A 17,325-nucleotide genomic window follows, 5' to 3' on the forward strand; every position below is an offset into this window, starting at 1 on the left:
CCTTGTTAATTTACTTTACTCTTAAATTATGCAGATCTGTTGATCAGGGAATGAAAAGGCCTCAGGACGGTTTCTCATACTGCAACTCTAAGTTGTTAATTTTGACAGTTTCTCCATTACAAATTTGATTATCTTGATATTGATCCAGTATGGTGATTCTTCCCCCCCCCCATCATGTCTTAATATAACATGATCTGAAAGTGACTCTTGATATTTTTAAACATTTCACAATCAGTACTTACAGAAAGTTTTTTAACAATTTTTAAGATCATCTAATTTCTCTGCACTTTACTATCTGAAAAAAATATACTGTGTATATTGCTTGCTGAAAAATTGAGTTGTGTTTTAAGAAAAATAAATTGAACATTTTCTTCCTGATTTCCAGTACTTTAAAACAATTTATGTATGTATGTATTTATTTATCCTTTTAGTAAAGGAGGATGGAAAACATGTAAACAACTTTTACCTTCTCCTCCAAATTAAAAATAACTGGATGAAACCTAGTCTTTGTTTTAATTTCCTATCTAGACTGAGACCGTGTGCTTGTAGCATAGTGAGGCAAATTTTTATGACTGAATTTTAAACCCCTGAAAAATGGGATTTATTGCAGGAACATTGACAGGCTTTCTTCTATGCTAGTGCTACTATAATAATTAACACGCGCTTTGTTCCTAGGAGAAAAATTGCAATGGTTTCAAAGTCACCTTGATCCCAGCAAAGCAGACTACACAAAGAAAGAAGCCTGTGAACTAATTGAAAAGTAAGAATGGGGAATACAATAATATAAAAGGCTTTTTTTTTGATGGAAATAAGATTGACTTACTGACTGGTAAAATTAAGATGAATCTTTAATATACTGAATATTTCCCTTTCATATTTATTATTAGAAATCTCATTGATTTATTAATAGTGAAGATATTTTATGCATTAGCATAAGTAGATCATAATTAATCTGGAACTACTGGATGAGGTCAGAGTATAACCAGAGAGATTTACCCACTCAAATATTATATCTCTGCATTGTAGTGAAGGCAAACTCAAATTAAAATGGATATACCTATATCTTTTCCAGTTACTGCATGATCAGCAATCTAAATGTTTATGTCCCCAGTGCACGAAGTGTTAGTCGCATTTCTTGGTGAAAGTGCAATCTACAGGTTCTACTTCACTTAGCCTCACTTCTTAGCTTTGTCACATTCTGTTTTAGGAAGGCCAGCTGAGCAATGCCAGAGCTGTTTCAAAAGTGGGGGCCTGTATGGGGACTATATCATTACTATACATACATATATATACTAAGACTACATGTACCAAAGGCTACCCCCATTGCCAATTTGTCAGCTACATCTCTTGCTAGGTTATGCCTATCTCATGATGGTAAATTCCTTTTACCCTCAGTATTTATGGCATATTTCATATGCAGTTCAATGAAACCTGCATTATTGAGTAGTATCTCCAGTGCTACTCTGGGGCAGATCCACCACTGGTATATGTTATAGGATCTATTGCCATCTTATGTTTTAAAGTCTTCACAGTATAATGATGGCATGAGACTTTAAAATATCCTCAATGTATCCAGAGTACTTTAGTTTGACATTTTAGTGAAAGACCACTTATAGCAGGCCATGTATGATTTTATTTTTTTCTGGGTTGAGAGCAGTTACTTGGACAGGTTACACTGTTTTTTTTTTGTTTTGTTTTGTTTTTTTAAACTTATTCACATTGAAAACACTACATTAAAACAACAACATTGTGGTTGTGAAGTCAAGCACTCGGAAATTAGGAAATGCTAGAATTATGATTGCTTGTGCAACTTTAATTTGGTTCCCTTGTGTATAACCATTATGATAGTCTTTAAGTACAGCCCTGGCTCGAGCATGCTGGAGTACTGACAGAATCTTTGGAGAATTTAGCTTCCAAACTCTTAACAAGTCTTTACTTAATGTCAAAAAACAGTGGATTTTTCTCATAGGCAAGGCCGCCCCAGCGGGGGATGGGACAAGTGGGGCAATTTGCCCCGAGCCCCGCAGACAGAGCAGGGGTGGCATTTCGGCGGCTGGTCTTTCAGTCCCTCTCTTCCTCGTCAGTGGCACTTCGGAGGCAGTTCAGTTGCTCCGCTTCAGTCTTCTATGACAATTCGGCAGCTGGTCCTGCTGTCCTCTTCTTTCTTCGGCGGCATGACTTGTTTTTTTTTTCTTTGCTGCTCGGGGCGGCAAAACTAACTTTTTTTTTATGGAAGGGGCCCCCGAAATTGCTTTGCCCCAGGCCCCCTGAATCCTCTGGGTGGCACTGTCCATAGGCTCGTATCTTAGACAGATTTGGCTGTTTGTTTCACATGAATGGCAAAAATAGGGCAACCCCTCTACCACCACCAAATTTCAAGTTCAAAGCGTGGAGGCACTAGAGCTTCTCAGAGAAATTATAGTACAAATGTTTAACGTAGGCAAAATAACACTTTTCTCTAATCTCATTCTTTGAAGTGGCAAAACCATTTTAGTTGAAACATTCAAAAAAGTTCTGCCTGAGGCAGACACCTGACCTGAGAAATTTCTGCTCAAGTGATTGAAGTTTGGCAAAGTTATAAGCAACTGAAAACAGGGTCTTATAATGGGAAGTGTCGGGCAATCAAGGAAGAAGGCTGTACTTCTTCCAATCTGGCTTAGAGGGGAATTGAAAGCAGCTATAAATAATAAATATAACAAATGGAAAAAGGGAAAGTTTTTATAGTAATGAATATAAACCAGAAGTTAGGAATTATAGAAAATTGATGAGGGAAGCAAAAGGACACAAGGAGAAATCTTCTAGGGAGTTTTTTAAATATATTGGGAACAAAAAATTCTGACAATGGTATTGGTCCATTACTAGATTGAAACGGTAGAATTATGAATAATAATGCAGAATAGGCAGAAGTGTTCAATAAATATCTGTTCTGTAGTTGGAGAAAAAAGCAGATGATATAGTCTGATCAAATGCTGGTGATAATGCTCTTTTAATTCCACTAATATCTCTGGAGGATGTTAAACAGAAGCTCCTAAAGTCAGACATTTTTAAATTAGCATGTCCAAATAACTTGCTTCCAAGATTTTTTAGAAGAGGTGGCTGAGAAGATTGCTGGACCATTAATGTTGATTTTCAGCAAGTCTTAGAGCAATGAGGAAGTTCCAGAAGACTGGAAGAAAGCTAATGTTGTGCCAATATTTAGAAAGGGTAAACAGCATGACCCGGCTAATTATTGGCCTGTCAGCCTGACATCGATCCTTGGCAAGACAATGGAGTGGCTGATACAGAACTCAACTAATAAAGAATTAAAGGAGTGTAATATAATTAAAGGAAATCAATATGGGTTTATAGAAAATAGATCCTGTCAAACTAATTAGATTTTTGTAATTTTTTTTGAGGATACAAGTTTGGTTGATAAAAGTAATAGGGTTGACATAATATACTTAGATTTCTCTAAGGCATTTGACCTGGTACCACATGCCATTTTGGCTAAAAAAACTAGAACAATATAAAACGAACATGGTGTTAACTAAATGGATTTAAAACTGGCTAACTGATGGGTTTCAAAATGTAACTATAAATGGGCAATCATCATCAAGTGAGTGTATTTCTAGTGGGGTCCTGCAGGGACCAATTCTTGACCCTATGTTATTTAATATTTTTATCAGTGACCTGGAAGAAAATATAAAATCACTGATGAAATTTGCGGATGACACAAAAATTGGGGGTGTGATAAATAATGAAGAGGACAGGTCACTAACTCAGAACGATCTAGATCTCATGGTGACGTGGGTAGAAGCAAACACTGTGTTTTTAGTATGGCTAAATGCATACATCTAGGAACAAAGAATGTAGGCCACACTTAAAGGATGGGGACTCTATCCACTACAGCCCACAAATCTTTTTCAAAGTCACTGCTTCCCAGGATAATCAGCTGAACATGTGTGAGGCGGTGGCTAAAAGTGCTAATGTAATTCTGGGATGAATAACAAAGGATTCTCAAGTAGAGGTAGAAGTTGTTTTGCCACTGGTGCAACTGCTGCTGCAATACTGTGTCCAGTTCTGGTGTCCCCAATTCAGTGATGTTGATAAATTGGAGAGGGTTCAGCAAAGAGCCACGAGAAAAATAAAAGGATTTAGAAAACATGCCTTATAGTGATAGACTCAAAGAGCTCAATCTGTGTAGTTTAACAAAAGAGGGATAGCTAAGTGGTTTGAGCATTGGCCGGCTAAACCCAGGGTTGTGAGCTCAATCCTTGAGGGGGCCATTTAGAGATCTGGGGAAAAAAAATTGGGGATTGTGCCTGCTTTGAGCAGGGGGTTGGACTAGATGATCTCCTGAGGTCCCTTCCAACTCTGATATTCTATGAAAAGTTAAGGGGTGACTTGAATATAATTTGTAAGTATCTACATAGGGAACAAATATTTAATCGGTTCTTTAATCAATAAAAAAAGTATAACGTGATTCAATGACTGGAAATTGAACATAGGCAAAAATCAGACTGGAAATAAGGCATGAATTTGTAATGGTGAGAGTAATTAACCATTGGAACAATTTACCAAGATTCTCCATCACTGACACATTTTAAATTGATTGCATATTCTTTCAAAAGATATGCTCTAGGAATTATTTTGGGCAAGTTCTATGCCCTGTGTTATGCAGGAGGTCAGACTAAATCACGGGGCATTTTGGCCTTGGACCTTTGCTATAGGTGGAATAGGTAATTCTGCCTATAATAACAAACAGGTAGGAGCAAAATCTGCTCTCTCATCATTATCCTGTAGTCATTTGGAAGTTCTCCCAGTACAGCGCTAGTCTTCCTTCTCTCAGAGATTCTTGGCTACAATAGGTGACATGCTATATACTCTAAGTCTGAGGGGTAAGAGTCTAGAGGTCACAGCCTAAACAGAATTTCTCTTTTGGAAGAATATTACAGTTTTTCACACGAAATTCAAGATTTGCATCGGTGGCATATTTTAGATGTGGTGCAGATGGCAAAGAAATATTTCCCTGTCAAATGACCAAACCAGTATAGTTTTAATAAAATATTACAAGACATCTCATAGCTTAAAGTTGTTGTCTTTCAGATATTTACATCGATTCAGTGATGAGCTGGAGCAGATTGAGTTACATAACAGCATTAAAGGCAGACAGGGAAGGCAGCACAGTTCCCGGGAGATAATCATCAAACAGACCATAGAGCATGAAAGACAACTCTATGAAGGATATGGGATAGGTATGGCTGCTGTATTGTTTCTTTGTTGTGCAAACTGCAATAGCTGCAACTCCTCATTCCCTCCCTCCCCCCCCTCCGTTCAGAAGGCCTGAATCCTAAGGGAAAGCTTTAGGTGATACTTTGGTTTCTTGTTTTAGAGAAATAAATCTTCCTTTACTTCTCTTGATTTACAGGTTCTTTTAAGGTGGATGTAAAAACAAACGGAAAGATCTAGTTAGAAATTCATTTTACTTCCTTGAATGCAGTGATTGCCTTTGAGCAATGATTTTGCTTTATGTTTTATGTTGCTTTAAGGCATATGTGTATGTAGATTTTGATTACTAAAGTTGACAGGAGGGTGATATTCCTATGAAGTCGGACTTCTGTTTTTAAAGCATATTAATGTAGTCACCCCAAAACAGCATGAATTGCATCCTGTACCTGTCTGTGCAGTTTCTTTTAAAAAAAGGTAGGGGTTTTTTTAGCCTGAACAAAAGGTTGCCCCTTTAAAAGAGTGCATAATTACGTGTTTAGAGACATACATGTGGTGATGTTTATTAGTATAAAGGTTTTATTAGCTCTTATTTGAAATGACCAGCATTACTTGCTCATGGCTTCATTACTCATGACTCGTGACCTTCCCAAACTCATGCCATGAAACCTTTGTACCATGAAACATCATAGAAACTTAACATCACTGAGGACCCCATGTATTGTTCCCTCTCACAGGAATGGGCCAGTGGGAAAATTCTACAAGGTTCACGTTGCATAAGCTTACTGTATGTTCCCTACTTAAGAGGGAGGACTTTGGAGCCTACTAAACTTAGAGGGCCCAAGGCTTCCCACTCCATGAATCACGGGGATCTTTAGAGGAAAAAAAGAACCCTTGATCTAAGGAGGTGGGAATAGTCCTGCATCAATTGGACCTGCCTGCACCAGGATTTACACTTTCTCCTTATTTGCGGTGGAGCACAGCTGCAGTAGATGCAGTGGAGCCAAAGGGCATTAATACAGCTCCAGACTTGATTAAATTTCTTGAGTTTTCCTGGATTTCTTCATTAAAATGTAGGGGCTCATCAAGGAATGGTGCTTCATTTTGACAGGTCTCTTGCTCCACCCTGGCCCCACCTAAAACTTTGTGCAGCCCCAACAGACAGAAACTCTGATCAGGCTGAGGATACACATACGCAGAAGAACCCCTTCAAATGTATAGCTGGTGATGAATCTTTGACCCCATGGATGTTTGGAATAGGGTTGAGAGTGTATGTTTATAAAAATGCCCTAATCTTTAACAACCAAAGTCCCCTGAAACAAAACTCTAACATTTAGAATACAATAATGCTGTAATTTATAACAAAAATAATAATAGTCCAATAGACGGTTAGCTCAGAACAACATCTTAACTTCTAGTCTGATGTTTCAGGGTTTTCACTGGCTGCTATCACAAATACAGATAAAGTCAGACTGTCAGACATGATTACTGGTCTTTATTTTTAAATTTCTCCAGGGAAAAAATAGCAGTTGCCCCTTTGTCAACACAGTGTCTCACGATGCCTTAAAAAGAGCTCGGAGGAGAGCTGTGTGTGTCTTGAGACCCTCAGCATGATTATTACCAATGAAAGGTATCGGTCAGGGATGCTGCATGGGATTAACACTAAAGAATGGAAATTTTTGAGCCCAAGTGATAGCATCCCTTTAGAAATACACCGGACCCCCGCTAGAACGTGCGTCTGTATAGCGCAAATTTACATATAACGCGGTCGCGGCCATGGATCCCAAATTTAATTACTTTTAATTGCAATTCATTTTAATGCAGTCCCCGCGTTAACACGGTACTGCACATGTATCCCAAATCCTGCGTTCTAGCGAGGGTCCAGTGTATTCTCTTTAAAGGTCGTATGCAAATGCCAGCTATGCTTGAGAGAGGGCCTGAAATGACTGAAAATCATGTGCATGGAACTAGGCTGGTGGGCAAGAGCAGGAATCAAGTGGGGCAAGGCTAATTGGGACGGGGAAAAGAATTGTGGAGACTGAGATCCAGGCTGTGTTGATGAGGATGTGGTAAAAGTAATACCAAATTTAATGACCTGACACATTACTTTTTAAAAATAGCCTTTTTGGAGTCAAATAACCAGTTTAACTTTAATGTCTAGAAGTAGTAGTGTTCAAAGTCAATGCTACTTTCCTAGTGATATGAAAGTTCATTAACAGAATGGAAAATCAACATTTGTTTCCTGCTTGGAATGTAAAATCTTGGCCAATTAGCTTCTTTGAAATGAGCGTTTCCTATGGTCGTGGGGTGGGGGAAGGGGAGTAATGAAACGTTTTCGGAATATTTGTCAGCTGTACTTAATCCTTCAGAGCTTCTCATATCCTGCATGAGATAGCTTAATGCCAGGAACCCCTGAATTGTTTGCTATTGACTTAGTGCACAGTAAGAATCCAGTGTTCTTTCTCCTCACTTCCTCTTTTGCATTTCTTCTAGGGCAGAAATAGGGAAGCAATCTATATGACTTTTTTAAAAATCTGTTCTTGTTTTCAAATTGTTGTTCACCAATACAAAGTCCTCCTTCCAATTTCTGTGGTTTTAAAAAAGTTTTTCTTATTTTTAAAATTTTTTTCTCTCCTGTTGTGTGTGAAAATTCCAGGCAAACAGAAAAATCAGTGAAATAGGCTAGCAAACAACTCTATCAAATGCACAAGGTAAACAAACTGTAAAAAATAAAGAAACAAGGTGTTTTCATATATATAAATCTCAAGTTTTACTTACTATTGCTGTAAGTTTAAAAATTGCAAAAATGTGACATATTAAAGTTGATGGTGCCCCTTTACATGTTAAATGCAACCTCAAATCATTTATCGTTTGTTATTGCAGCTGTTGAAGGTTCTGTCTGTCTAGAACTCAAAGAAAATTGTTCAAAGAAAATTGTTGCTGCTAACTACTATAATTGGAATTGGGAGGGAAAAAAATGTGAAGTCAGCGGGAGATTGTGCTTTAATGGCTCTATCTCATCATTATCACTAGAGGCTTCTTTAATAAAAGGGAATATCTTCAAACTGACTTTATATTTGAGTGTCTCTCTCTGTTACTGAGGTCAGAATTTTCCCTTGTGTGTTTTGTCTTGAAGCAGCCTTAGAATATAAAAGTGTTGGGAGTTCTAAAAGTCACCCAAGGTATGCCATTTTTGTATAAACAGTCATGTTCGCGTGAATAGAAATTCAAGATTATTTCTTCACTAGTTGATCAATAACAGGCTGAATTTCATGCTGAAGTTCTTTAAAATAGCTACACTGGCAACTGAGTATTCAGATAAATTAGTAAATGTTGTACAGATTCTTCTAGGAACAGTAATAATAAAGGAAGCTTCACTCTTATAATGAGTGAGGTTGTTAAGGAAATTGTGTTTCTTTAATAGTGTCTCGTTGGTTCCTGTCTTTCCCTCTATGCTTAATTGTACGACTAAACAGGTTCCTACAGGTTTGACTTTCCTGGCATATTGTCATTTTCATCATTGTGTATTTCTGAAAAGTACTTATTTTTCAAGCGTTCATAGCTAATGTCCAAAGCTTGTTGAAATGGCATCCCAGATGTTGACAGGAACCCCCTGATGAATTGAGAGTGCATGTTTCTAGCTAAAAATGGCAAGCAGTAGTTATTTCTTCTGAACTTCATGTTGTTTAGTTAACTGACTAACTTTTAATTATGGATTCTGTCAGAACATGGAAGCCAAGTGTCCTAGAAAAAAGAAATTGGTCCAATGAGCTCTCAAAGTTAAACATATCCAGATATGAAGAGTTAATTTTTTTTTAATATTTGGGATGGAAGACATAAGGGTAGAATATTATAGCATAGCTAGTGTCTGTACGGTTTGTTCAATACATTTGAAGTGTTTGCTGCTGATTTTGGTAGAATCCATTGTACAGCTGAATTGTGTAAAGAGATCACTCCTAATTAGTTTAATGACCAGTCATTTCTCAACATTACTTTTTGGCTCCTTGATTTTTAATGCTGCCTCTTGTTCTCTTGAGTTTTGCCTCCACTCCTTAATGAGGAAATGTACACGTGATTTGAATATGGGTTCAAGAACAATGTATTCCAATTCTCGTAAGACTTAACAGAAACCTTTAGTGCAAATCTGTGTATGTCTGAGAGAATGAGGAAAAAAGTTGTGTTGGAGACGGTTGATTTTTATTTTTCAGAAACATTTCATTTATATGAATCTCTATTCTGACTTCTACAGAACCTGATACTATTAAAATTATGTAGGTACCTCTAAACCTGGATTGTAAGCTCTTCCGGGCAGGGATAGTCATATTGTTATGTCTGTACAGTGCCTAGCAAAACGTAGCTGTCTTCCCCAGCTGGGTCCCTTTGGTGCTACTACAATACAAATAAATATTAATAGACTAGAGTGTTTGCCAGAAACATTATGTAGTCATCTTTTTTTGATTTGCTACTCAGACACATGTACAGCAATGGAAAGGCTGATCTGGATTGCTTAGTGAAGTGTTCTCATTTAAGCAACATGTCTTTTAATACAGCCAAATGCAAGGTTGTGCATATAGGAAAAAAATGAAGGTCACATACAAAATGGGTAGCAGTATTCCGGAATGCAGTGATTTGAACAAGACTTAAGGGTGATGGTAAAAAAAACTAAATGTGAGTTCCCAGAGCTATGCTGTAGTTAGGACGGGGTGGGCAGTCATTTTGGTTGGGGCTGCATCTGGGTATGGAAATGTTATTGCGGGCCATGAAGGCTCCCGAAGTTAACAATAGATTCTTATTTAATGAAGATACATTTTAGTGGAAATAAACATAAAACCTTACTTTACTATTATAAATATACCATCATAACATATTACCATAATTAAACTAAACTTAACCCCTTTCTATGCCCTCTTTGATTAATGTGAACAATACAGCTGGTCACCCTTCTTTACAATGGCATCAAAGTCCGGTGTCATTCTTGTTATGGAAATCCGTAATACTGAGTTGAGATTCTGGTCAGTTAACTGGGATCGGTAGTAAGATTTGTTGTAATTCTGCAGGGAAAATGTTTGTTCACACACACAGGTGGAGCCGAACAAAACAAGGATTTTCTGTGCCACTTTGCGGATATTTATGAACTTCGTTTCACTCAAGGAGGCATAAAACTCATCAATTTTTTCTGAATTGTACTTTTTCTTCAAGGTGGAATTGCACTGTAGATCAATGAGCAATTAAAAGTGGCAATTCTTTAACAAAAAAAAAAACTTCAAAAACAGACTCCAATGAGAAACTGCAGAACTGGAATTAATTTGCAAACTGGACACCATCAAATTAGGCCTGAATAAAGACTGGGAATGGATGGGTCACTACAAAAACTAAAAACTAATTTCCCCATGCTAATTTCCCCCTACTGTTACTCACACCTTCTTGTCAACTGTTTGAAATGGGCCACCCTGATTACCACTACAAAGGTGATTTTTCCTCCTCTTGATAATAGCCCACTTTAATTGAATTGTCTCATTAGAACTGACCCCCCACTTGGTAAGGCAACTCCCATCTTTTCATGTACTGTGTGTATATCTATCTATCTATCTTCATCAGATGCATGGAGTGGAAAATACAGTAGGAAGTGGGTTTTAGCCCACGAAAGCTTATGCCCAGATACATTTGTTAATCTCTGAGGTGCTCCTAGTTGTTTTTGCTGATACAGACTAACATGGCTACCACTCTGAAACCTGAGCTCCAGTTGTAATTCTTGCGGGGCTTTCTTGTAGTCAAATGACAGAGAGGACACTGGAGTTGATGTCATGCCCACTATCTTCTCGAAGTCAGGGAATCGACGAGAAAATTCTCTGTGCTAGTCGCTCAAAATTTTGCTGTACTTTCTGTCTGCTCTGGTAACACTTCCAAGTATTTCAGTGTTGGAAATTGAGTGAACACTTTGTCCTTAATTTGTTCTGATAACAAGACTAACTTGCTTCTGTCACACTAGAATACAATTTGTGTACAAAACACATTCTTTCCTTGCAGCTTCACATAAAGTTTATTTAAATGTGCCAAGATATTACCAAAAGCAAGGTTGCACACCGACTTTGAATTCTTTAATTCAGGGAAATTATTTTTTTTCCCCTGCATCTACAGAAAAGTGCAAATTCCATCTCTGAGCTCCCACACTCACTGCAATATCTTTCCTAGATTGAGCCAGCAGACATTTGAATGATAAAATAAGTCCTCATGTTCGGCACCAGGGTCTTCAAGTTGGGAAGTGAATTGCCGATGATTGTCTCCTCGCTCTTGCATAGTTCACTATTTTCACCACTGTGCGAACAACATGATTGATGTCCAGGATATTTATACAGAGGGCCTCCTGATGTATAATACAATGCAGAAAAATCATCTCTTTATCAGGGTCGTCTTTTTTCACTTAGTCCTGAATTCTTTTAAAAGTCCTACGTTTTTCCCAGTTAAATTTGGCTTCATTAAAAGCTTACATAGTAAGGGATGTTACCAAGGTGGAGCGGGAGGACTCATGGGATGTGGTGCGGCGGAGCTCTATAAGGGATGTTACTGAGGTGAAAGGGCACGGGGTGGTATCTGGGACACCTGCTGGCAGTGATACCAAGGCGGCCGTACCAGGTACCGCCACGGGTGGAGGCTGCAGCCTCTGGGCAGTTTCGAGGCTCTTGAGGGCGGGGCCATAGGAGACCAGGAGAGGATTGGGTGCACTGCTGTGTGTGCGGGGCTGCCGCGTAGGGGTGGGGTTCTGATCCCGGAAACAGTGTGGTGAAGTCGCGCCTGCGCAGTGTGGCTCTTCTGCATGCCGGAAGGAATCTTCCAGGCAGATGGTGCTCATCAGTGAGTCGGGGGGTTGGGGCGAGTCTGGCAGAGCAGGGCAACCCCCTGACCCCACTCCCCAGCGGGAGTGCTGGAGTGAGGCAAGCCCCCAACCCTGCTTCCTGGCGGGAGCTCAAGGGCCGGATAAAAACGTCACATGAGCTGGAAGCAGCCTGCAGGCTGTAGTTTGCCCACCCCTGAGCTAAGAGGACTAATGCAAGTCTTGGATGCATAAGCAGGGAAATACCAAGAAACAGTTGAGAAGGGGGTATTACTACTTTATAGAGCTTTGGTGAGTAGAACTGGTGAAAAATTTTCAATAGTATGACTTTTTGGATGAAAAATTCCCTTTATGCAAAACTGAAATAATCTACAGAAAATTTTCAGTTTTTCAGAAAAAAATAAAATCATTTTTTGGTTGGGAAAATAGAAACAACAGGTACATATCTGCCCATCTCCCCCTCTCCCCCCCCCCGCCTTGTCAGTTTCACTTTTTGCCAGTGAAATTGACAAACTTTCTCAGCTGGCTGCCATGTCTGACTTTGTCTCCTTCCCTTCTCTTCCTTCCTTATTCCCCTGCCCCAAATGAGCACTTGGAATCTCTGCTTCTCATGCTCCTGAAGCTGGGGGGAGGGTGTGCAGGTTGAATGGCCTCTCCAGCCCTGGAGCTGAGTGGGTGGCTTAGTGCCCTGTGTCTGTGCGTCTCTGGCAGCCAGGCTGGAAGGTTCTTGTCAATTTCACGAGTGCTGGACTTCAGTTCTCCCAAAACAGATTTTTTTCTTGAAAGCCTTTCCTATTAAAAATTTCAAATTTTTGACTTTTGTCCAGGTTTGGGGCATTTTATTTTCAAATTTGGGAATGTTTTTGCAGGAAGGGGATATCCATTTTCCAGCCAGCTTTGTGAGAATATTGTGTCTGGTTCTGGTTTCCATGCATCAAAAAGGAGTTTGAAAAATTGAAAGGGTTTAGAAAAGAGCTAGAAGAATAATTTGAGGATTGGAAAACATGCCTTATAGTAAAAGACATAAGAAGCTCAGTTCTGTTGAGTTTATCCAAGAGAAGGTTAAGAGGTAACTTAATCATTCTCAGCTAGTACCTATGTGGAAGAGAGATTCTGATAGTAGGGTCTCTAATCTAGCAGAAAAGGTGCATTGAGAAGTTTGGAAGACTAAGCTAGACAAGTCCAGACTAGAAATAAGCTACACATTTTAGCACTGAGGATAATTGATAATGGGAGTATCTTTCCTAGAGATGTGGTAGATTTTCCCATCACTTGCAGTCTAAAAGATATGCTGTTCAGCGGTTCTCAGACTGTGGGTTTTACCGCAGAGTGAGTCGCAACCTCGTTTTAATGGGGTCACCAGGGTTGGCATTAGACTTACCGAGGCTTGGAACCAAATCCAAAGCCTGAGCCCCACTGGCCAGGACTGAAGCTGAAGCCCGAGCCCCGCTTCCCAGGGCTGAACCCAAAGTCTGCGAGGCCAGGCTCAGGCTTCAGCTTCAGCCCTCGGCAGCGGGCTTAGATTATAGATCTCCTGTCTGGGGCTGAAGCCCTTGGGCTTTGGCTCCTTGCCCGGGCAGCGGAGCATAGGCTTTGGCTTTGGCTCCTCCGCCTGGGGTGGAGGGGCTTGGGCTTTGGCCCCACCCTGCCTTGGGCAGCAGGACTCAGGCGGGCTCAGGCTTCGGTCCCCCTTCATGGGGTCGTGTAGTAATTTTTGTTGTCAGAAGGGGGTCACAGTGCAATTAAGTTTGAGAACCCCTGCTAGTTCAAACAGAAACTATGGGCTTGATGCAGAATTTGAGTGAGGTTCTATGGCCTGTGTTATGAAGGAGGTAAGACCAGATGTTCATAATTGCCCTTTTTGGCCTTAAAAATCTATGAATCTGGGAAAAGAGAATTTGATAACTTATTTAAGCAGTTTTTGAAAAATTATTTGAAGGAAATGAAATAAAGGCATGTGGATTAATTTACAAAGGGTAGGCACTTTATTATTCTAAAGCAGTGGCTCAAAAGATATTCCTTGAAGCTGTGGGAGAAGAGTTTGGGAGCTGTACATATCTGAGGGTAGAATGTTGCCCTTTGTGGTGACTGTGGTGCTGTTAAAATTGTACTTAGCTTTTGTGTAAAATTGATTGGATTGTAGGTTATATGCCCTTGTCTGTTTTTGTATAACAGATATCTTGAAAAATGCCTTTCAGAGATCACATTAACTGGTATTAATACATAAGTTATATTGCATCTAAACCAGGCCAAAAAGAGGTGAGAGTGTTAGATTCTTGTTATAAACTTATTTTGTTTACATTACACACTCGTAAGATTACAGAATTAAGGTTACTCCTTAGTGTAAAAAACTTAGTGTAGAAAAACTTAGTGAAGATTTCTCATTGGAAATCATACTTATGTGATGGATACCTGTCACAGAGCTCATCTTGAAAATTTAAATCAGCAATCCAAGAGATGACACATTCAGGAGTGTATCTGTGTATATTAAGTTTTTGTGTGTGTAAAAAATTATTGGCCTTATTAATACCTATACATTATTAATACTTACTGTTAAAATACTACTGTTGTATTTTTACCTTCCCTAGATGTTTTCAGTTTTATATTCCTGGGGTAGCTCTTTTTTCTAGATATCACGGTGCACTTCGTCTTCCAATATATAAATTTTCTGGGAAGGGACTGTATTAATAGTCCTGCACAGAACTGAGTATCTTGTTGGTGCATAGATGGAGACAATATAAATTATAATCTGTGATTCCAATGGGATCAAACATTCTGATTGGGAAGATACTAGATTGAACATAACCCAAATATGTTCTCTTTATTTATAACAAAAGTTTAATATCATGATTTTCAAAATAAGGTGCCTAAAATTTTATTCTTAGATCCATATTTAGACATCAAAATAACTGATTTTTCAAAAATGCCAAGCAACCAATGAATTCAGTTGGAGCTGCTGGATGCTCAGCATTTTTTTTAAAAATAGGCCATTTATTAAGTTGCCTGACTATGGATTTAGGAGCCAAACTTAAGGCATCCATTTTCAGAAATCTTGTTACTAATATCCATTAGTAAGACAGAATATTAGACATCTTGGTTAATATTACCATCAAGAGTACATATAGTAGTCTGTGTTTTTTGCTAACACATCCTATATTTGAACAGCTGAGAGCTAAAGGCATGGCATTTCTGATGGAGGGCTCTTGACTATACACACCACCCTTCCCCTGGTATACTACTCTGTAGACCTCAAGGTACAGCATAAGGCCTGTTGTCACAGTTTCAGTTCTGTTGTCACAGTTTGTTGTAACTCTCTTAAGGTTTCAGGCTTAGCCATAACCCCTTTTGGATGGAGACCCATGTCTCTCCTTCCAGACTGGAGAGAGAGAGACTGTGGAGGATCAGGTCTGACTGAGATCCAGCATCTCAGGGCTGGATAGTTAAATTAGTTAAGGACATTGAAGTCAATGGTAAATGGGACAAAATACAACATGGTTTTACAAAAGGTAGATCGTGCCAAACCAACCTAATCTCCTTTTTTGGAAAAGTAACAGATTTTTTAGATAAAGGAAACACAGTGGATCTAATTTACCTAGATTTCAGTAAGGCATTTGATACCGTGCCACATGGGGAATTATTAGTTAAATTAGAGAAGATGGGGATCAATATGAACATCAAAAGGTGGCTAAGGAATTGGTTAAAGGGGAGACTGCAACGGGTCCTACTGAAAGGCGAACTGTCAGGTTGGAGGGAGGTTACCAGTGGAGTTCCTCAGGGATCGGTTTTGGGACCAATCTTATTTAATCTTTTTATTACTAACCTTGGCACAAAAAGTGGGAGTGTGCTAATAAAGTTTGCAGATGATACAAAGCTGGGAGGTATTGCCAATTCAGAGAAGGATCGGGATATTATACAGGAAGATCTGGATGACCTTGTAAACTGGAGTAATAGTAATAGGATGAAATTTAATAGTGAGAAGTGTAAGGTTATGCATTTAGGGATTAATAACAAGAATTTTAGTTATAAGTTGGGGACGCATCAATTAGAAGTAACGGAAGAGGAGAAGGACCTTGGAGTATTGGTTGATCAGAGGATGACTATGAGCTGCCAATGTGATATGGCTGTGAAAAAAGCTAATGCGGTTTTGGGATGCATCAGGAGAGGCATTTCCAGTAGGAATAAGGAAGTTTAGTACCATTATACAAGGCACTGGTGAGACCTCACCTAGAATACTGTGTGCAGTTCTGGTCTCCCATGTTTAAAAAGGATGAATTCAAACTGGAGCAGGTACAGAGAAGGGCTACTAGGATGATCCGAGGAATGGAAAACTTGTCTTATGAAAGGAGACTTTAGGAGCTTGGCTTGTTTAGCCTAACTAAAAGAAGGTTGAGGGGAGATATGATTGCTCTCTATAAATATATCAGAGGGATAAATACAGGAGAGGGAGAGGAATTATTTCAGCTCAGCACCAATGTGGACACAAGAACAAATGGGTATAAACTGGCCACCAGGAAGTTTAGACTTGAAATTAGACGAAGGTTTCTAACCATCAGAGGAGTGAAGTTTTGGAATAGCCTTCCAAGGGAAGCAGTGGGGGCAAAAGATCTATCTGGTTTTAAGATTCTACTTGATAAGTTTATGGAGGAGATGGTATGATGGGATAATGGGATTTTGGTAAGTAATTGATCTTTAAATATTCAGGGTAAATAAGACTAATCCCCTGAGATGGGATATTAGATGGATGGGATCTGAGTTACTATAGAAAATTCTTTCCTGGGTATCTGGCTGGTGAATCTTGCCCATATGCTCAGGGTTTAGCTGATCGCCATATTTGGGGTCGGGAAGGAATTTTCCTCCAGGGCAGATTGGAGAGGCCCTGGAGGTTTTTCGCCTTCCTCTGTAGCATGGGGCATGGGTGACTTGAGGGAGGCTTCTCTGCTCCTTGAAGTCTTTAAACCATGATTTAAGGACTTCAATAGCTCAGACATAGGTGAAGTTTTTTGTAGGAGTGGGTGGGTGAGATTCTGTGGCCTGCACTGTGCAGGAGGTCGGACTAGATGATCAGAATGGTCCCTTCTGACCTTAGTATCTATGAATCTCTAGGTTGCTCTTTTTTCAGGAGCTACAGCTGGGTACACGAGTTACCAGTCAGCCTTCGCAAAACAAAGTACATTTATTCTTAGGGCAAAAATATTATAGATAAAACATAAAAACACAATAAAAGGAATTACCTGCATGCTAAAAGGTTAACAGAGGTCTCCCCCAACTCCAGATAGGGCTCTGGAAGG

At 39.3% G+C, this 17,325-nt stretch overlaps 1 protein-coding gene across 2 annotated transcripts in view; it reads left to right on the forward strand.

Annotated features, from left to right (window-relative positions):
- TMA16 (translation machinery associated 16 homolog) overlaps window positions 1-17,325 on the forward strand; it is a 54,319-nt gene that overhangs the window by 14,549 nt on the left and 22,445 nt on the right. For both annotated transcript variants that reach the window (XR_005292492.2, XM_038398901.2), the window contains exons 4-5: window positions 676-760; window positions 5,086-5,234. Coding sequence is in view for 1 of the 2 variants with exons in the window: in XM_038398901.2 (XP_038254829.1) it covers window positions 676-760; window positions 5,086-5,234 (234 nt within the window). In the remaining variant the exon portion in view is untranslated. The remainder of the gene's footprint in view (window positions 1-675; window positions 761-5,085; window positions 5,235-17,325) is intronic.

The sequence above is a fragment of the Dermochelys coriacea genome, chromosome 4 (assembly GCF_009764565.3).
Source record: "Dermochelys coriacea isolate rDerCor1 chromosome 4, rDerCor1.pri.v4, whole genome shotgun sequence".
NCBI lineage: Eukaryota > Metazoa > Chordata > Testudines > Dermochelyidae > Dermochelys > Dermochelys coriacea.